This window comes from Porites lutea, chromosome 4, assembly GCF_958299795.1.
Source record: "Porites lutea chromosome 4, jaPorLute2.1, whole genome shotgun sequence".
NCBI classification, from domain to species: domain Eukaryota; kingdom Metazoa; phylum Cnidaria; class Anthozoa; order Scleractinia; family Poritidae; genus Porites; species Porites lutea.
In genome coordinates this window covers 28830533-28852589 of record NC_133204.1, presented here as the reverse complement: position 1 = coordinate 28852589, position 22057 = coordinate 28830533, and the positions used below count along the sequence as shown (strand labels likewise).

The following is a 22057-nucleotide window of genomic DNA, read 5'->3' as shown; positions in this document are numbered from 1 at the left end:
CAAAATGAATCTAAATACGAAAAACAGGAATTAGTACCCTTGTATTGGTTAATGATTTAGCTATTGCAGCTGTACATCCTGATAAAAAATTAGTTGTTGTCGAGATATTTTGGGTTGAGTTTAAGTGGTCAGTATTAATACTAACAGTTAGACCTACATGATGGTGATAATCGACCTACATTGTATCAAACCTTATATTTCGTTCTGTTTGAAAACGTATGTGAAATTTATTGAGGAAAACTTCAGCCAATTGTGAGAAAGAAACGTTAATTATGATGCACTGTGGAATAGCCTCGGCTTCACAGCATGTGTTTGGTGGGAAGGATGCGTTTGAAGGGTGAATTAAGGCGGGAACCTTAATTTCCCATTTTTCTTCCCTTCAAGCACCTGTCACGCAGCTCGGATTTTTGTTATGAAACATGGGCTACTTATAAAAAAGGAAAAAAAATGTGATGATGATAAGTTGGAAGTTATCCGCCTTTTTGAAGGCCTTCATGTAAAGCAAAAGTCTTCCAATCCATTTTTTGGTCTTTTTGTTAGTTTTTTAAATTACGTTTACTGCTTGGTCTTTTACATGTATTATTCAATGGTAATGTCTCAAACTTATATTTTCATGTGAACATTATTAACTAATTAATAATGCATTGAAACCGCGAGCCAAGAGAACTATAGAACAAACGGAAAAGTTATCTATTATTGGGGGAAGATATTAAGGCGTAAAATAATCTCGCAATTCCTTGCACGTACTTTAAAATTAATGTCATTCATCAACCTTGTTTTGTGTCAATGAATCACCCCGGGAGAATAAATCTGCGTTATGAAAAATGCAAATTTTGGGAAACTTGGCCGTCGAATTCGGTTGCCAAGGTAATATAAATGTTGACGTCCACTCACGACAACTGTGTTCCCAAATACTTTCTTGGAAAAGCCGCTAAGTTTGGCGGTCGAAACCTATACGATTTTTTTTAAAGTGAGAGGGACCTCAAGAGTCCCACGGCCTGAATACGGTTAAGTTCATCTTGTTGTGGTGCTAATCAGGGGCCTGGGCTCCTCCGTTTTAGTAACTACGGCCATATGATGTCTGTGAGTTGTTTCTTTTCACCGAATACCGTAAGTTTAATAACAGAAACCCTGCACGCCGCAAGATGGGATTTTATTCACCGCATCGCCGAACAAAACAAATAAGCAACACCGCGGCAACAACGCAAATCCCCATTTCCCCCTCCAAACTGTCATCGAAATAGATTTCTGATTGCTCAGTTTCTCACAATAGAGCTTTGGAAAAAAACAAACTTTCAGATAGTTAGATTTTATAGATAGATTTTATATTTCTCCTTCATCCGGTGGTGGAGACGGTTTAATGAGTAATGATGTTCACGTAGAAAATGATGACTGAATGAAAATTGGGATTAAGAAATTATGAATCACACAGTCTAGCCATCAGAATAATGAACAATTCAGTATAAACCTCAGTTCCAAACAAAAAAATAAAAATAAAAATGAGGTTAACTGAAAAAGAACGAAAATATCTTTACTCCCATTCAGAGGTAGAATGCCTTTAATTTAAGTTCAAAAACTTTTGAATATTCAGTAGGCATATTGTCTACAGTTCGCACATTCAGGGGCACCCAATGGATCTGTTCCTCAAAATATCTGTTCTTCAGACACATTTTTGCTGGCTGGAAGATGTGGAAGAAATAATAGTCCTTGGAAGGAAAGTGTTGCTGGGAAAAAGATAATTCAGGGTGTCAGAGGGGATTTGAAGTCTAGAATAGCTGCTACGGGTTACTTGTATGGGTTACTTACCACTCAAGATCTGAATTGTGCCCTATGAAACTTCCCAGTAAGTCAGGTTGCAGGTTGTAAGGTTGCTGGCTGGGAACTTTTCCATCAGTCCTGCTGGGAGTGAGGAACAGATAATTTTTTTCCAGCAATCTCCCAAAATGCTTAAAATAGTCTCAGAAAACTTTATTCACGCTTTGTTGTTGTTTTTAGGTCTTTTTCTCAAAATTTCCCGTTGGGTGCCCCTGCACATTTAATGCACGGATTCTTGTTGAGCAAGAAAGTTTATGCCTAGTAAAATAAACATTGCACGATGGCTTTATTGTACTCCCAGTGTTACCAAAATCCAAGACTGTTCTCTAGGAAAAACAGGGGACAATGAACAGTCCACCAGAATACATTTAGTTTTCTTCTTCGTATTTGAATTTGGTACGTAATTCGAGCAAATATACATGTTGAAACAAAGCTGTTCAAAACACTTACATTACGTGTTTTAAACATTACCTAAACCTTGCTCGCAATCCACTTAATCAGCAATGTAATAGGCTCGTTCGATTTAGTGGAAATCTCTTTTGTTCGGAAATATGTTTTCTGTCATTGTTAAAAGTTCCTAGTTTAACGCCTCTATGACGCTTGCTCGAACAAAGCCGGCAATCTATTACTGTGTCAGTGGAATAGTTATGAAACCCGTTAGACTCCTTTGTTATATGATTTTTTTTTAAAAGTACTTTTGAACCTGACCGTGCGCAACGTCTGCGTTCCTATCATTTTGAACTTACTGAATAATAGAAATTTAAAATCGCATCGCATCGAGGTGCTTGCTATCAATGGTTTGCCCCAGAATGGGCCGGGGGGGGGGGGGGGGCCACGGAAAATTCGACATTTTCAGCTTTCAAATGTCAATTTCCCTACCCTTGGGTCTCCATTTTGAGTCAAATTCCCATCCCTGGGGCAAACTAATAGGCACTCACAACAGTCTTTATTGCAGCACTGAGCGTCTCCAGACAGAAATAATTACTTGGTGACCAAATAATGGTATCCACAAACTTTCTGTATTTCCCCAAGTGTAGAGGACGTATTCTAGCTGGACATTTAGTGTGGCTGGCAATTTAACACACATGCCATACTCCCGAAAGTACGTTTGAGTTGTTTCGCACAGTGTTTACAGCAATGCAAAATGTACAATGCCATCCCAAACATGACATACCATCATCAAGAAGGGTTAATGTCTTGTTTTGTACCCGTGGTCCAGAATTTCATTTCATTGGACATTTTGAGTATACTAGCAAATCTAACACAGAATTCCAGGAATCTTTCATGTCTTAATGTATGATTTTTTGATCTTTCGTTTGATCAAAAACTTGTGGCAGGGCAGCATCTGGTGGAAACATGTAAGTAGAAAGCATATTTTCAAACTGAGACTTTGTGCAAGTATTGCTTCTCAATGCTGTGGGACAAAATACTTTTTGTCATAAAACTTCAAAAACTAAAAAAGCAAGTTTCGTTCTGCTATCCTTCACGAATGTGGGAAACTCATCCAAATGACTACTGGGTATTTTCTAAGATGGCGGATCTCTTATATCACTCGTTCCCTGGTCCTTCACTTTCCAAGATGGCGACTGAGTCAAATTTCCCACCCTGGGAACGTTCAGGATGTCAAATTCCTTGCCCACGTGCGCTTCACTGGGTGTAATTGCCGTGGGTTGCCCACCCCTCATCCTGCGGCAAACCATTGAAAGGTGCATTAGCACACCTATCAATGGTTTGCCCCACGATGGGGGGTGGGGCAACCCACGGGAACAGGTGGCTGGATGTTGTTGACCTGCTTTTAATCTCCCTTTGCTCTATTGAACCTGGTGATACGGAGAAGAAAACCTCGGAAAAATTTGTTTAAAAAGCAGGATGTAGTATGAATGATAAGGCATTTCACTAATCACTCATCAGCTGTTCAGTTATGGGTTTGTTGCTTATAAACAGTGTAAGAGTTTAAATTTGGCTTTTTGACTCTTTTTAAAAGACGTGATGTCTCGACACGTTGCAAGAAGCTATTGGAAATTTATCCAACGTAATTAGGGGAATTTCGTGCACGTATTTCAAAATGTTACATTGCAAATCTTACCTTTTCAGTCTCATGTGCGGGATCCGGCAGCTCGCAGGAACAAGGTTGCTTAACGGCTTAAGGGTAGATATATATGGACATGTCTACGACGTATTTTAACAAAATGCCACCCATCCTCTATCTGCATATGGTATTTGCGTAGGGTGCTGACCCATTTGCCTAATTTGTATTTGTTCTTTCTCGTTCTCCAAAATTATAATTTTATTCATTAATAACAGTTTCATAATCATTTGTGCAGTTCACGATATAATCTACTTCCTACTACAAGCGTGCGTCAGTTAAAAGGGTTTAATATGAGTTTTCATATTTACCCAAGCACGTTTTCCGTGACATGTTTTCCCTTGTCAAAGAAAGTTTCTGTTGAACATCTACTGTTCATTGGTCAGGAATAGAACGAAGCTAACAACTTGTTTGACATTAACTGTCATACTCGTATACGTAATGGAAGTCGTTTATTCTTTATTCTTTGCACATTGCTTCGCTTTCCAGTATTAATGGCCAGTTAGTAATAATAATAATAATAATCATCATCATCATCATCATCATAACAATATTAACAATGATAATAATAGAACTAGTGGAATGATAAGACAATAAACATAAAGAGTGTCTAGGTGCCTAATATGTACAAAGGAATTATTAGCTGAAAGTCCGAGTAAAATAGGCTAGCTTAACGTTATTCACAAACGGGGCTTTTTTTGCTTCAAAACTGATCACGCTACTACAGCCACCAAAATTACACAAGAAATGTACTAATAACTTCCAACTTTTGGGTATAACTTGATTGAAACAATGACGTAATATGACGTCAAATTGCTAAATTTATTGGTAGAATCCAAATTTCCCTTAAAGTAGACTTTAAGCAAATTCAAAAATACTTACATAGTAAGGTGTGTGATAAAATCAAGAAGTTGGCTAACACATGAATTGTCTTTAACAATAGCAGCTCAAAAGCCCCACGGTATGAATAGGGTTAAATGATTATTCGACCCTACATTAAACTGTCTTAGCGAGAAAACGAAAGCCAATCAGAGCTTCCAGTTAATGACAGTCATCATCATAGTCCACCTACACTATCAAGGTGCTTTAGAGCTTACTTAGCAAAGCATTTCATTGGTTTTATACTAAAGGATCTTCACTAGCTACAGTTAAGAATGACGTCACTTTGCTAAAAGATAAACAGGATAAGCAGAACAAATAAGTCAAACTGGAGTCTACTTTTCACATTTGCTATATCGGGCCTTTTAACTCGCTGAACTGCTACACAAATATAGTGTGGTGACTCAAACATTAGCTGAAGATAAAATGTTAGCCGTACGAACTGAGGAATCATAGTTGATGGATTCTGCTGCGGAAGATCTCAAAGATCCAAAAGCGGGCCTCGATATTTTGCTCGTACGTAGCCGCGATCAGTCTTTTCTTTTTGTTTTCATTAGCATAAAATATGCAAAACCTCAACTCTTCGAAAGGATAATCGCCGTGGTTACATACTAGCATAATCAAGGTTAACTTTTTCTTTGCCATCCGTGACGTATTTCTAAGAAAATGACGACCGCAGTTTTCTTTTGAGACTGTCTTTTGCACTGGTCGTACGTAGAAATATCTCCGATAATGACCTTTTCCTGTCCAAAGCAGAACCAAGGTTAGCAATGGTTTTGGGTTCGCTATCCTTTTCCTTGGTTTTGGAATCCGAAAATCGAACATAGGCTTGGTCGCTATGCACAGATCCTTTTGAACTCTGATACATAGAATTAGTTGATTGCGAGGAGATGTTGTCGTTAGAATCTCTCACTGGTATCGCTTGATCAATAGGGCAGATATCGGTTTGATCGTCCTCCTCGAAGGCAGGGTTACAAAGCTCCGCTGGAGAGACGGAAGCCTCGGAAGACGAATTCCAGACACTCGTACTGGAAGTAAATTCATTTGAAGTGCGAAAGGCGTCAACGTTCATTGATAGCAGACCATCTGCCACACTTTTCTTTGGTGTAAATTTAAGCTTAATCGGCTTGCTGCGTCCGCTTCGTATCGCCTTACGGTAGCTGTCCCGCATGTCAAACATTCCAAGCGGTACGTTGGGAGGAAAGATGACTGATCGTGAGTTTTCAAAGCTTGATTCTCGCCGTAAGTAAGCGCTTCGTACCGTGCGTCCGTACGCGCTCTTGCTGTAGTCTGACAGCCGCACCTTTTTACAACACAATCCGAGTAAAATTTTTCGAAACGCTCGCCGAAAATCTTTGTTGCGGAAGCCATAAATAACGGGATTACAAACCGAATTTCCGTACTGAAGCCACTTGTTTACCGAAAGAATCCACGGAAAGTCGGAAGGCAAAGTCATAAGGCCTGGACAACCAGCTCCCTTGGACAATGTGGCCATACAAACCGCGAACCCGAAGTTGAGGCCAAAAAATGGAGTCCAGCAAATGACAAAAAGGCCAATGACTACGGCTACTGTTGTAGCAATGCGCAAATCCTGAAACAAAAGCAACATCGTTAAATTGTGGCTTTAATAAAATCATAAAGCATACCAAACACGGTGTGAAAAGAACGTCTATTTCAATGGAGTAAACGACAAATAATCTACTCATCTATGTAGAATTCTAAATCAATCAAAAGAAGATCAGAAAATATTAACATAATTTTAAAAGCAGAAAAAGAAAACAAATCAGAAACAACAACAACAACAACAACAACAACATCAACATAAAAAGAAAAGCGTCAATGAAAACTATCTGGCCAACGACAAAATGCACTTTGCCCTAGTCTTCATCAGTCGTACTTCTTTATAGTTTTTTTGTGGTCTTCCGTCAAGTGACCATCCTATTGCATCGTTCATTGTGCGTTTCTTTGTGTTGCGCAAACCACTTTTGGTTAGCCGTCGTTAGTAATTTATATGAGCGTGTACGTCACTCCATGACACTGATTAACAACTTTCTGTTGCTAATGTTTGTAGAGCTTTGCCAGTGTTGGTCCTACATTAAAGAAAGATAGTGCACGTGCTTAAAATCAACAACAACATTCAGCGCCATTGAATAGTTACGTAATGAAAGATAACGTTGCCGATAAGATCCTACGACTGGTGAACACGATGCGACGAGGGCGGTTAGAGTATTTTGAAGAGTTTGGATTCGCTGTCCCTGTACAGTTTAAACATCTTGTATTTGTGTGGTGTATTTTTCATGCTAAGTTACTTTATATCTTCCACGTTGGATGCGTGGAAACTTCTTTACGGTGCGAACACCAAAGGGACAAAGTCAGGAGCCCGCAAAATAAAGTGTCCATTATTATACCGATAGGAACTAGATGAAGTGTACTTTCCTGCTATAAAGAACCTCGATTAAAAATTTCGAGAAAAGAAAGATCTAATCGGAGACTTTCGCTACTTGGAAGTATTGGAAGGATTTCCGAATTGTTCAACAAAAAATTTGAACAAAGAACCGTCGAGTTTAACTCTTTTTACGGCGCTGGATCAAACCGAATATTGGGGAATGATAAGGGAGTGAGTGTACCTGCTTTTACAAACCGTAAAATAAAAACTACCAAAAAGCGAAACACGCAAGAGTGACCCTGAGTGAAAGGGCAACATTGTATATTAGTGTGAAAGGTTTGAACCCAGGAGTCATTTCAATTACAATTACAACACGGACTTTTTTAGACGGTACACTCACAGTAACACTGATTCCAACACTCAGACCAACTCTGGCCCTGTTACCACAGCGACTATACCGTACGTCAGAGGCACCTCTGAAACTATTGCATGTATATTACAACCTTACAATATATGTGTTGCAACACAAACCGATAACCACTTTACGGCGACTGCTTAATAATGTCAAGGACAAAGGCAAACAGGAGGACAGACAGGGAGCAGTATACACGATCAAATGCTGCGACTGCCAGGCTTCTTACATTGCTGAAACCAGCAGAAACCTAAGCACGCGACTGACCGCACACAAACGAGCGACGAGGAATGGTGACGTCAACAATCGCATTGCTGAGCACCATTTAAAGACGAAACATCAAATTCGACTGGGACTCTGCGACATGTTTAACTTATTCTACAGACTACTATCAACGTCTTACTTTAGCAAGCTGGTTAACTAACTTAGAACAAACGCCACTGAATCGTAGCCAACAGTTACCAGCGCCGTACAAACGACTTATTGACGAGATCAAGCAAAACTAACTACGAGAGAACGACTGGAGAACTGACAATTTGACTAAAAATAGACGACTGTTTAACTGTGACAATAGACGGATCGAAACGCACCAATTACTGATTACGAGTCTTCATAGCCAATAACATCACGGCTTAACTGACAGACGACCAATAACATCGCGACATAATTGACCAATCAGATCAATAACCAGAGTATATTACCATCAACTGACGTGATACAACTCACTTTGACTCTGAAGATGACTACCGCACAGGTTGTCGAAACGTCAGTCCCTGTCAACAACAACAGTCCTATTCAGGACTACGTTCACCCGGACGATCAAACTCAACCTACTATTGCATATTAGGTCGGCAAGGCTTACATTAGATTTTCTGCCCGTCGCTGTGTACGGTCTCAATAGAAATCTTAACGATCAGACCGGAAACAATTCTCACTGAACATGGATAAAAGTAAGTATACTCCGGTCTTACTTGAGAGGCATTTCTCGTCGGGTAACACTGCAGTTCATGTAATTTGCGCAATCAGCTTGTAATCACAACCAAGAATGTCACGTACATCTACCTTTTGGCTAGCATGCACTGAGTGTAGACTAGCCCCTTATCTTCCTTCATGTGAACAACACTGGGTTTAACGTACATAACGCCACAAAGTTCACTAAACTCAGTACCTTTCACGGACATTACTCTTTTCCGCGACGGGAATAATCCAGGTAAGCCCTTTTGTACTGCCCTTTTAAGTTTTCCTTCAGCATACTTAGGAAACGATTGGTACGTGTACCATCACATCTGTGTTCTTTCCTGCAATGATCCTCTACTTTTCATATGCGGGTAGAATTAAACAGAGGATCCTTTGCGGTAGAAAATTTATAATCATGTTTGATTCGAGCGACCTGTTCATCGAACAATTGCTTGCACTTGCTGAGTGTCGGCTCCTTAAGTTTAGCTTCAGGACATGGCAGAAATACTGCATCCTTTCCTTACTAAGTTTGGACAGATTCTCCGAGGGAATATTGATCAATATTTCTTCTAAAAAGAATGCTTTCATTCGAGTTTTTACACCGACTATCCGCCATTTTGAAACTGGACTTTTTTAAAAAGTCCGGGAAAATCCAGTAGTGCCAGGCCCCCGCGCGGTATGAAATTAGGCAATAGAGGTGTCTGTCAGAAGAGGTTTGACTATATCCCGGAAATCATTTCCCTCAGTTACTGTAAAACTGAACTGAATTAAGCGGTCACCTCCATTAGGCGGTTACGTTACTATTAGACGGTCACTCTGACAATATGTACGATACTAATGCATTAGATACAGTTTGTATGGCGTTTATTGGTCTCTTACCTCCTTTTTTGGCACAAGAAAAAGGCCTAGGCACTTTGAGGTAGTTTTGTCGTGGGTTCGCTCTTTGACCATCTTTATTTGCTTGAACAACTCTTAGGTTTGTCAAAGTTGTATTAAACCGTCAACCTATATTAAGCGACCAGTAAGCCATTCCCAAAGGATGACTGCATAATACAGGTTTGACAATATATGTGTTTTTTGAGAACGTTAGCTATAATTTTTATGAGATTGTAACATATTACCAAAACATGGACTATGATCACTGGTATTTAGCACTGGGTATCATCGAGAAAAAGCACACATGATAATGATCATACAGACAGTACGGTCCAGTGGTAGAATTCCTGTGACTATCAATAGCAATGGCAATAACAATAGCATAGCATAGTACCTTTTTGAAAGAACTGACGCCTCTGCCTCGTGCGTGCGCTCTAGCTATGTGAAAGATCGTACCATAAGCTACCAAAATAACGATGAGTGGTGTGAAGAAGAAAGCGACAGTTACAATTATGCCATAGAATTTCTTTTGTTCCAAGGGTAGAAATTCTACCATTGATCCAGCTAATGAGGAAAGAATCCATACAACGACGATTATGGCAACCACAGACCCTGTAAACAGCAAATAGACAAATCGTCAAATGTGACTTATAACTTAATGGACGGTTTAGTATGCAATATCGAGAGAGATTTTTTACGTGTCATGTTGCATTTTGCTACTGAGTCAGAAGGGTGCGATACCACACACTAAAACGTTCAATAGAAGACCGGACACAGGAAAGTGGCGGTAATCGAGCCTAAGGATATGTCTGCAAAATACGGGATAGCCTTTAGTGCCGACATGAAATGCTATCCGGGAAAATTATGAACGGTAAGGGCACAGAACTGCAACAAGCCCGGTTTACACACATCGAACATCGCCGTTGCGGTGCTGCGGTTGACCGAGAGGATCTGCACCAAATTCTAATCCTCATTATAAATATTTACTTCAGTCTCAGTAGGTTCCACTCCTCGCTTCGACGAAGAGCCGCCGAAACGTCTTTTAGATGCAACGCCGGATCCACTTTTCCACACTTCCAAGACCAAAGGCGAACTCACGGTATCATGTGTGAACAAAAGCCCCATCCGGTATGGTTGTCAGCCCAAAAGCCATCCGGTTTAGTGTGAACATGGCCTTAATGGGTGTGTTTACTTACAACAGGAACGCGTGACAAACTCAGGGGAAGTCATACGTGCACGCTATATTTCATTGGTCAGAAATGAAAACTTATCAAACTCCTTTGTCTGGAAAATAGAGTTTTCTTCAGAGTTTTGGTCAACGCCTTGAGAAAAAAAAAAAGTTTGCCTACTACAAAAAAAAAAGGAACGGTTTTCGCATAAATCTCAGTGGGGAGAAAACTCAATTGAATAAATTCCAGTGCTAAGAAAGAAATTTTTTTTTCGCAAATTTAAGGAGTTTCAACTGAAGAGCAATTTGCCAACAACGAAATGATAATTCATCTATCATACATATACTGTTTACATGAGAGGTATGTAGCCATTACGACACCTGGAGGAGGATCATACGGATAACCCACCCAGCCCAGGAAAGGTTGGCCACACCACCAGGGTCTACCTCTTCTACTGTTTTTGAACAGTGGTGTGGGATCTTTTATGTCCTACAATAATCAGACAAGAAAAGGGCTATGAGACGAGACCTACAGTTTTTCATCTTTATCCGAGAAGACTAAAAAGTCTAAACAGTTGCAGATGTCCTAACAAAGGCAGCACTTTCTCCTCAGTTACTTCTGAAGACCTTGAGTGTTGGTCCGACTGTGGTTTGAACACTGGACCTTCCACCCAGCAGACCGGCGCTCTCCCAACTGAGCTAACCGGGCGGTGGTAAATTATTGCCGGAATTGGAAAATAACAAAACGTCTTTAAGTTTACCATGTTGGATTTCCGTTAACCAATTCGGAAATGCATTAGCAATTGTTCGGTGGGCCTGAATATCTAAATGGACCGTGTATCTGTTACAGATTGTTTACATCCCTTTTACACATTCCACTGTTTCTTCTTGATCTTTCTCGAATTTCGTTAAATTCCGTTAAGTGTAGAAAGTTTGAATAATTGTGGGCATTATCGCGTCTCCCAAAAATCGTTCGGCCATAAAAATTCGGTAAAGTGAACAGTATTGTTTTAGTTTCTGTTTGTTTTTTAGTATGACAGATAGTACCCGTATTAGTTTAGTAGAGCTGGTAACTTTTTTTTATAATCTTCCATTATTAAAAGTAAATTTAATTATCCTCTCTCCTTGTGGGGCTTTTCAGGGATAATGAAACAAATAATTTAAATTGAACATAAAATGGTTAAAAATCCTAACTGGTAGAAGGCGAACCAGTTGGCTATTTCACAAGCGTGCCAAGGATTGAACTCGGGACTACAGAGATGAAATCCAGCTAGTGGTCAGGGCGGGACTTGAACTCGGGGCCATCGAATTTCAAGTCCAGCGCTCTAACCGCTCGGCCTCCTTGAAGTACATGTAAGGAATATTGTGACTTACGTTTACGGATGTTTCGATGCTTTATCGGGTGAAGTAGAGCATAACACCTCTCTAGGCTGATGGCAGTGAGATTTAGGATCGAAGATACGCCGCAGATGACATCAAAAATCAAGTAAAAATTGTACAATGGACCTCTAAAAGTATATAACACAGATATATAAACCCATAGCGGCACAGAGACCGTTCCGATCAGCAAATCAGCGATGGCCAAGGACATCAATAGCAGATTGGTTGTCGTGCGAAGTCGTCTGTTAACGCGGAATGCACCGATAACTAGCGAGTTTCCAAACACAATCATCAAGGCAAGGATGCAAAAGAAGACCATAGCAACGACATCAACTTGGCGGGAAGGAGGAGGTCGGGCTCCGGGTCCAGCTCCAGTGCCATTTGTGCTGTTTGTCGCGTTCGTAAATGTGGTGTTGTTTAACATTGCGGTCTTCAGGTAGCCTAAACAATAAACAAGAAATACATTTAGTGCTTAAAATGGCTGAGGCATATCAAAGATGGTTTCAAATCAGAACACTTCACATAAATATAAACTGAATATAAAGTATTAATTTACTGACTTGGCTCTATGGTAATTGGTTTCCAAGGAGTAGCCCTAAATACTAAATTGAACAAGTTTCTGGTGACGTCACGAAACATGAGGTAATCCTTGATTTTTACCCGGATTCAAATTCGACGTTCTGCCTTATATATTCATTAGAAGCGAGGCTTTCCTACCGAGTCGAACAAAGAACGAAGTTGATTTGATATGATGACACCTTTTTTTCGTCACCATGATTGAAAGATCCTTTTAAAGCTAAACGATTTCAATATTTGGTGGGCCAGGCAACTTAAACGCTCAAAATTGACGATTCAACTACATTTGGTAATCGACAACTTTGCGTTTGCAAAAAAAAAAAAAATCTTTCAAAACAGTTATCGGTATCTAGCTTTTGTTCAGCCGTATATGAGAGCTCATCAAGAGCTTTACCCAAACGCTGAGAGGACAGCTCAATTGCTGGCTATCTTTTCTTTGGTCTAAAACGTAACTTTAAGACCTGCAAAGTCACAAATTAGACAATATTAAACTGAACACAAAAGAAGAAGGTCCAAGAATCATTTCATCCAGTTCAAAAAGTGATAAGTGAATCATCGTTTTTGAAAGTTTCCCCGATGAATCGGTCGGATTTTTACGTGATCTGCCTCGTATGTATATTAATTTCTTCCTGATACCGAAATCCGCTTATTTTCTATTGCCAGTTATTTCAATTTGTTTTAAGAACCTTCAGTGATTAAAATCGCCAAATCACAAGACTTTTTGGCGTATATAATTGCTATGCTAAAAGATTTTTATGCCTTAAAAGTTATCTTCTGATGTTCAACCCCAAACATGAGATCCCCATATAGTTAACAGTAATACAAAAAGACACGCCAACAAATTAAGTGATATGAAAAACAAACTAAAAAAGGTTCTCTCAACTAAACTGAAGAATTACATGCTTTATTTGGGTAAATGTTATGCAAGGATCAAGTTTGATTTTTTTTCTCCCTCAGGCATCGGCGGACCGCGTAATCTTGCGGTTAGAAAATTGCAGTTTACCGCTAATTGAATCTCCAATTTTGAATAAAAAAGTAGTAATTATTAAAAAGGGAAAAACTGTTTCGACTGTTTGGAGATAAAATTTTATAGAAGTTAAAAAAAAAAAATAAAAATAAAAGAACTATATGACTTTCCCAAAGTACGGCGTATCCTACTTTTGTGAGTAAGGGCATAGCAAAGCAAAAGCGGTGTCTCTTTTATGACTTTATTAGAAAAGATTAATTGGACCGTGCTTAAAATTGTTCAAACAGATTGCTTTTCGTTTTACATAGTTTTCCCTGCTTCACCAAGAATTCAGCAAAAGTTTGATCTCTTAGACGAGTTCGACAGCGACACGCAATGCTGAAAAAAAACAAACAAACAAACAAACAAAAAAACTAAAAGCAAACGATGACTGAGTTGTATTAAAAGACAAACTCTTGTTTTCTGGCTTTTCAGAAAAGTAACCCTAATATATGTCTTTTTAAAGCCGTTTTATTCGGAAAATATAGTATACGGACTACATCTCACAAAACGTTACTAAATGAAAAGTGAATTTAGTTTCGAATCACATGTTTTGCGGTTCTACAAAATCACGTGTACTGTAATAGTTTTCGCCAAAATACCAACACGCGTTTTCCTTTTTTTCAAAACTGTCACGTGCCTTACTTATAAACCTCAAACCACGTATGTTGACTTGCCAATCATATTTACATTTTGAAAGGCAGGATATAAATAACACAAATAAAGATAAATCGTGACGGGAATTATTTACCGTGCTCCTTTTACAAAACTGTATAAAACTCTAAAAAAAAATGGGAAAACAACACATACCAACTTAAAAGTAATCATCACTTGATCGACACTAGGTGTATTTTCAAGAAAATAAACGAAGAAAAAATAGAAAAAAAAAATAGTACAGAAGACGTGCTGTACAATGAACTAGAGCAAACAAATGCCTTGCATCTAAGCGTTCTAAAAGAAAACTCACACTCGTGGTAGGATAATGAAGATGCCCCTTTTCTTAATTCATATTACTTAAAAAATAAATTTTATCATAATAAAAATGGCTTGACTCTTAGAACCTATATTAAAGGAGAGGTATCTGAACAGATATGTAACCATAAAACAAGAACACTATTCATGAGCGTAGGCATTTAATAAAAAAGGTAATTGCAAAGAGTAAATACGCTAATTTCTCAATATTTCAGGGGCTCCAAATTGCTTATAGGATTTCAGTACGGCAACTGTCAAACGTATTTGCTATTCTACAATAAAAAAAAAAAGAAAGAAAGAAAGAAAGAAAGAAATACAATAAAATAACGGAGAATACGCTGCATGGCATTGCGAACTAAGATACAGCGTAATCGATGACCATGCACGATACTCTTAAAAATAGCCAATTCAGAAACATAAAATGGCGTAATATGTAGCACACTGTTCAGTTCCCCTCGACAAAAAGCAGTGAGCAAGCTACACTAGGTAATACGTACCTTTTCAATGTTTTGATTTTAGCTTCTATGCTGTTGTTTATTGGATGTTAAGATCAGGGAACTAGCACACATCCAATATAGTAATACAGTGTGAGTTAAATTATCCACGGAGGCCGTAACCAAATCTAGAAAGCGCTTTTGTGAGCCCTCGATCACTTCATGAGTCACTTTCATTCGCTAAACCCTATCGAGAACTCCGCTCTCTTGACAGTCTAATCTATACCTAATACACTCAACAACTAAATTATAATCTTTTCGATATGGACGATGGTTTAATTTTCTGTACTCATGTTTATATTTGTCAATTACAATACTTTTTTTTCATTTCCTCTCCATTAGGTTGCCAGGTGATGTTCAAATCTCGTTAGCCAATTTATTTGGCGGAGCAATTAGAAACGCAAACACTACATTTAATTTGACCACGTTACTTTTTCTTAACAACCTTTCCTAACAAGACATTTCTTATCGAGACTGATCTTCAATTCAACGACGCTGCGCCTCGAAATTCTGTGACATTGCAGGATAATTTAGTTTGTAAAATTATTTGCATTTGGACTGCCTCAGAAACTATTACACTAATTACTCCGATCAAACGAATAAATAATTGGTATTTGTTCATGCTACTCGGAACAATTCAACTCTTGTATTAACCTTGTGTTGCCAGAAAAAAAAGCAACATTAAATAAACTTCTATGGCGGGACGCCTGGCAAATTTTCAATGTTATTGTTCGCTGAAGATGATTTAGTGTCTACAAGTCTGATTCATGCGGCAGTTGTACAAAGCTCTGATATAATCGACAAGACGAGAATGCTTTCGATAAAAAACGATAAACAAACAGCCAAGCGTCCCATCCACCATATTGATTCTTACCCTTCCGGGGGACTGGATCGGAATTCAGTTGATATGAGTGAGTTGTATTCAAAGGTCTCCTTTTCGGCTGTTCACACTGATATTTAGAACTTCGCTTTTAAATGCCTCCGCTTGAAGAGCGTTTTCGATGAACGTGATCATCGATCATTTAATTATAAGTGAAAACGAATTTGTGTGGACGGCGCCGAAACGTAGTTCTTGGCGTTTCGTTCAGACGAAGTGAATGGTTTATACTTAAGATGCTTTATGGTCCAACATTTCCCTCAACCTCTCCTTTCGGCCTGTACTGTTGTTGTTGTTGTTTTTTTTTCTTCCCGTTGCAAAACACTGTCAAAGTACCTTCTTCTTTTCTGTAAACCTTTTTACAATACATCTGGATGCAAACTATGTGTGTCCTTCTGTAACAAACTTAACGCTGTCAACTTGTTTACTTTCATTTGTCTGCGATTCGATTTTGAATAGAGAGAAAGTTCATAACATTTTGATTTTTGCGAAGTTCCTTTCATATTCTGTGGGGGACATGGTGGGAAGGGGGGGGGGGATATTTCTTGGGTATAAGTACACTAAAACAAACATTAACATTAGTCATTCTACCTTGTGAGATCCTTTCTAAAAGTGATGTTATATACCGAAAAAAAAATGTTGCAAACTCGGAAAACTGAGCAGTTTCAATGCATTTACCTATTAAATTGTTTGCCTTTTGTATCAAAGATGTGAGAAATATTTTTTGCGGTCTTTGGACGAAACCTTTTACAACTTTTATTAACAACGTATTGTTATCGGAAAAGCCCGGAAAGAAATTCCCTTGAAGGAAATCACTTTCAATTGCGTTTGTTATCATACTAAGCTTTAAATAAGATCGAGTTCCCGTTTCCTCGATAGTACCTAATCCTTTTCAATGGATCAACGACAGTGAACCCGGTCCAGTCTATTGTTAACTAAGGCAGTTTTATTATTCAATAGAGGTTTCTGCTATCGAGATCTCGCGCAAAGTACAAATGTACCGACTACTTGTTGTAGGAAGTGGTAAGCTTCGATATCGTCATTTGTGTCTACAAAAAAAATTAAAAGATGCAGAAACACAACAACTAACGGTTTCGAATGACCATCTAGCAATCTCCACAGCGATCCGTTGGATTAAAATTTCTGAATCAGGAGGACAGATTTCCGAAGAATATCGCTTTCTCGACAAGTTAGATCGCACCAGGATCCATTCCCCGAGGTCCATCCTTTACAGATACATTTTTCCCGAAACTTGTCATGTTGTAAAAAACCGTTCCATTCATTTTCTGACCTAAAATTCCTGTATTTTGGTGGAATGGAAATCACAGCAAAATAAAAGGAGAAAGTCGCAATATGCCGGAAGAAGCATATTCATTCTACAGTCCACCGAAGCCTGCTGGATTGTTTTTCTGATGAGAGAACAATCAATTCAAATTAATAATCAATATGTAATACAATGATAACCCATTGACTAATAGTCAGACTGTTTTCGTTCCTGGTTTGGAGACCGTGGTAAGAAGGATAACTTCATTCATCGATTTTCAGCAAATGATTCCGCTCGTTTTACCAAAAATAGAACCAGTCAAAAAGGACGAGATATAGTACGTGCTGCCACGAGTGGAAAGAGCAACACGATAAAAGAAGAAAAAGAACAACAACAACAAAACGAAACTAAAACTAAAAAGAGATAAAGATGAGGAAAATTGAAAACCGGGAAAAAATAGGCGGAGGAGCTGGGCAAATTGTCTGTTAGCTGTAACAAGTAAAAACTATTCATCTGCTTCAAAACAAATCCAGTTCGCAATTATTTGCGTTGCAAAAACAAACGCTTGTAAATACAACTTGAATCACGCTATATATTTTATGATGGCACTATTTCAACGAATTTGAACACACGATTTGGACGTCCTTTTCTTGCTTCAAATAAAGGGTTTTTTCTCCTTCAAAAATAGTTGTACAGTTCTCGCATGAAAGAGCCTCAGGTTTTAGAAGGCAATTTTTTACCGGCTGGTAGAGAAGGTGTCATTATGTCTTTTACGCTTTTCAAGGGAACGAGTAGAGCAAGCGAGCTTGCCAATCATGTAACGCGTCTTTTGCGCTCCACTCACGCGGCCTGTTCTGCAGGCTAAACGTAAGAGATTCGTATGTGTTTTCTACCTTTTTAGTTAATTTTTTGACATCCGGGAGATGTAATCAACGCTTTTGTTCAAGAAGAGTAATTCTTGTCGCAATTGCGGAAGCTTCTATTTGGAGTGTGTGTGTGTTTAGGCCCGAGTACAAAGATAACGCGGCTGTGTAACAAAAAGACTTCGCCGCTGCTTTTGGCGTAAGTTCCTGTCATTTTCTCGGGCTTTTTCAAGTTACATGTGATAACCTGGTCGTCCTTCTAAGAAAAGGATATTCGCCACTTTTTTCCGACATTTGGCTAAAGTTGTCTAAACCAAAATTGCTGAACACGTGAAACGCCTGATTTTACCGAAAGATAATCTACTTTTAATTACGTAAAATGTACAATGTAGAGCTTATTAATTCTTAGAGAATCAAAACTGTACGGGTTTATTCACAGACTCAGTCCTTGGTTAGGAGCCCCGAGGAAAAAAATAAATAAATAAAATTCACTTATGATTTCGAGGAAAAAAAAAAAAAAGTTGAGAAGAAAATACCTAAGTAAACAAAGTATTACATGACATAAGCTTAGCATACGTATCTAGCGTAGCATGCATTTTTCTGGAATTACTAAAAATCTACAACAAAAGTCTACAACAAGATTTTAATTGGGGACTAGCAGAAAAAAAGTAACTGGATTAAGAGAAAAGAAAAGACAATTAGGTTTTATTCGGAAAGGAAAATGTTATTTACAGTAATGTGTAGGTATTGCGACAGAAGAAAATGTAGAGGGTCAATTTCACCGACAAAATAAACAAATCGATTTGCGTGCAAGGTGTCGAGTCGTAGTGTCCTTTTCAGAAATGTACCGAAGTTCATTGAAGTGTTAATGAAATTGCCAGTTGGTTTATCACTGTTCATCGATATCCAATTTGTTCAGTTCATAAACCGTTTAGAAGTTACTATTTCGGACCACCAGACTTGACAATTTTGCAATAATATGCAACAGCTACAAAGGTCACAAAGGACCAGCTTTATCTATGTACATCACGTAACGATTGATTAATAATAATCTAAAACAATTCATTAACATTACTCATGAAGACACTGTGATCGATGCAAGTCTTCGTCGTCGATAGTTAAATACATTTTACTAGTCGTAAATTCTAGATACCCGGATAAAACGCATACATACAGCTACTCTCAAAAGATCTAGTCAACAGCTTGGGAAAAGAACAGTTTATTCCCCGATGTTTTCGTTTAAACTAATCCTTAGTATCCATTCAATGTGCAAATGAAAAGCATTCTCATTGGCTTCTTGAAAGACAGATTTTCTCAGTTGTCCTTAATTATGATCCCATTTCCTCAGTGAAAATTTATTCATCCCGTATTGTTTGCAGACATGGGCAGAGAAAGTCATGCTAGGCTATTTTACCACAAAATATAAAATTAGAGCTTGCTACTCACCAATGGGAGTCTGTCCTTTTCCTAAGACTGGTACATGGCTACCAGCGAGATTAATGGTAGGTTTTCGTCAGCCACGGGTCTTGAGAGATTATCAGCTAAACGGGTGGCGCGTTTGCCAAACAACCCTGTAAATGTTGCAAAAGAATGCTGTCGTTGTTTGTGGAAGAGCCTCCGCGATTCGATCATATGCTAATTTGTCGAGGGTGCTGACAGCCTTGTGTACTGAAGAAACAAAACGCAAAACAATACAGTATCAACAATGAGTTCTTGTTCGTTTTTAAGGTTGCGGAAGGTAAACTGACAGATTGCAAAACAGCGTACCAAATCTGGACACAAACGCAACGTTTGTTCTGTAGAAACAAGACTGTAGAAAGCGTTTGTCCTTCCAGCAGCAGCATAGAGTGTGAGTGTGAACTGCGTAGATATTGTTTAATTTCTTATCGTACTGTCAGTAAATCTTTTGAAGAACACCGCTTGCATGGTTACCGCCGAGACATTTGACAAACATCTACCTTTGGGAGCAGTTAAGGCGAAATACAATGAACTGCCTTGTTGTAAAATATAATTTTTGTTTCGTCGTTTACCAGTGAATGAGATTGATTTAAAGAGGAGAGCCTATAATCTCTGACTACCTTTCTGATAGATTAATTCTTTTAAGACTTTAAATCAGGATTACTTCCCACAGAAATTCGAGATATTTCATAATTAGTCGCAGTAAGCCCTGTAACACCTCATTAAATATGATCTTAGAAAAACATTTTCTTTCCTTAGTATCATTGAAAAAACCCAACGAGAATATAGTTCAAAACCACTTAAACATAGCATTGTTGAACGTATTTTACGGTAGATATAGGCATATTTTTATCCCCTAAAAATTTGTCATCTGTTCGGATTTTCTAGCTGAAAGTCTAGTGATCCGAAAATTATAGGGATCAAAACTTACCTTCAAGCAAAATATTTAACAACAAATGTTCCGAAAATTCTAGATCTCAAATCGTCTCCGAACAGATATTTTCCAAAAATTGTCGTTGGGTGCCCCTAGACAGTATAAAAATTTAGACTTGAAAGCTTTTTTCTGTATCTTCGTGACCCTTGTCTTTATACCAGTTAGTTAGCGGGTATATTATGTCTCCCGATCAGCGATTTTTCCACAATAATTTCTTATTGCTGGGATAAACAACTCGAGTACCGTATATTTAGTTACACGAAGGGACGGGGGGAAAAGTCACGATCATCGCCTTCAGTTCCGTTTGATTCAACAAAAAACAGTTGGATTTTGTTGTCGATATTGTAAAAGAGGTGCCCATTTTCGCGCTAACTGAATTCATGACTCGCTCCTAAGAGACGCTCTCTGGGTAGATTACGAGTAGTCTCCCATTTTTCCTCAGGGATAGTAGAGCGAGCGAAACGCGAGCGCCCGTGAAAATCACCCCATTTTCACGCGCGCTCGCGTTTCGCTCGCTCTACTATCCCTGAGGAAAAATGGGGGCCTACTTTTAGCCTACTCTCTGGGTGAAGAAAGGAGAAATTGTGAGCAAATCATAGAGAAACCGTCAACTTGGCTAAGTACATTTGTGAGTCCTGATATTTCGTTGGGACTCTTAATTCTTTTGAATTATATTCACGGTTCGAAGCCGTGAGCTATAGTTGTATATCATCATAAATATCTACTATATACATTTAAATAAAGACCTACCTCAAAACACTATCCCATGATGATTGGTGATTGTGTTGGAATCCAGTGTCAGTTCAGATTTTTATGTTATCAGTCGGGAGTACGGTATTTTTCAGTTTGACACGTTGACCATAAATATTACCAGCGCTTATTTCGGTGTTGCTAAACGAAAACCGAAAGAAAGTGACCCGCACGTACCTTAAAACAAATTTGAACTGGTTTAATAAAATACAAAAACTACCCAGCTGCCCAAATACGGGACGGTGGTTATCAATGAACTCTGTGTCAGTCACTGTCATTCTTGTCAGACTAGTTTTGTTCATAGGTCAATTACCTGACGAGCGACTACAGTGTTTGACTCACGACTCAATAAGAAAGGCCTTGATTAATTCGTCGGAGCTTAATGAAATTTTACGACAAATTGATGTAAGACCTGTTCGAAGGCAATGTAATATAGGTAAATAAATTAAAAAGGACATTAAAATTCAATTTTTTAATAATGATAAAAGGTAACTGTTCTTTTCATAAGAAAGAAAAGAACGTGAAAATATATCTCGGAAGTTAGTGTAAACTGAAACTTATTGGTTTGTTTTGACTGTTACTTTGACCAGTATGCGGTATACTTCCCCTTCACATCGGTCACACAGATAATATAATCCACAAGCCTAAACATTAGAATTACACGGAACCCAGTTTGACATTGCTTTGTAAATCATCCACTGCGCGCGCAACCTAATGGTTGGTCAGATATTTGCTAGATGATAACTATAACATGTAGGCTGCACAGATTTTCAATTCAAAATTAACTGTAGGGTCTTAGCCAATGAAGACGGAGAGCGAATAAAATGTATATTGTTCGGTTGGTTTATAGCAAAGTGTCGGTTTTAAGTGTCGTTAGAAGAGAGTGCTTAGTATAACTGAAGTT

At 38.5% G+C, this 22057-nt stretch overlaps 2 protein-coding genes across 2 annotated transcripts in view; one reads left to right on the top strand and one right to left on the bottom strand.

Moving 5' to 3' along the window:
* LOC140933222 (uncharacterized) overlaps nucleotides 1-22057 on the top strand; it is a 100066-nt gene that overhangs the window by 5531 nt on the left and 72478 nt on the right. The gene's annotated exons all lie outside the window — the stretch shown is intronic.
* On the bottom strand, nucleotides 4335-21313 carry LOC140933220 (histamine H2 receptor-like). The gene is made up of 5 exons (XM_073382734.1): nucleotides 21154-21313; nucleotides 19458-19679; nucleotides 11954-12400; nucleotides 9806-10023; nucleotides 4335-6371 (listed from the first exon to the last, which is right to left on the bottom strand). Exons 3-5 carry the CDS (start codon nucleotides 12381-12383, stop codon nucleotides 5439-5441), a joined length of 1581 nt encoding a protein of 526 aa, XP_073238835.1. The 5' UTR covers nucleotides 12384-12400; nucleotides 19458-19679; nucleotides 21154-21313; the 3' UTR covers nucleotides 4335-5438.

What these genes read in the sequence shown, in the direction of transcription:
- LOC140933220 (XM_073382734.1), bottom strand. Translation starts at nt 12,383, where the DNA reads ATGTTAAACAACACCACATTTACGAACGCGACAAACAGCACAAATGGC. An exon ending in GCATCGAAACATCCGTAAAC is followed by an intron (nt 10,024 to 11,953) that starts GTAAGTCACAAT and finishes TGCTGTTTACAG; the next exon opens with GGTCTGTGGTTGCCATAATC. An exon ending in GCGTCAGTTCTTTCAAAAAG is followed by an intron (nt 6,372 to 9,805) that starts GTACTATGCTAT and finishes CTTTTGTTTCAG; the next exon opens with GATTTGCGCATTGCTACAAC.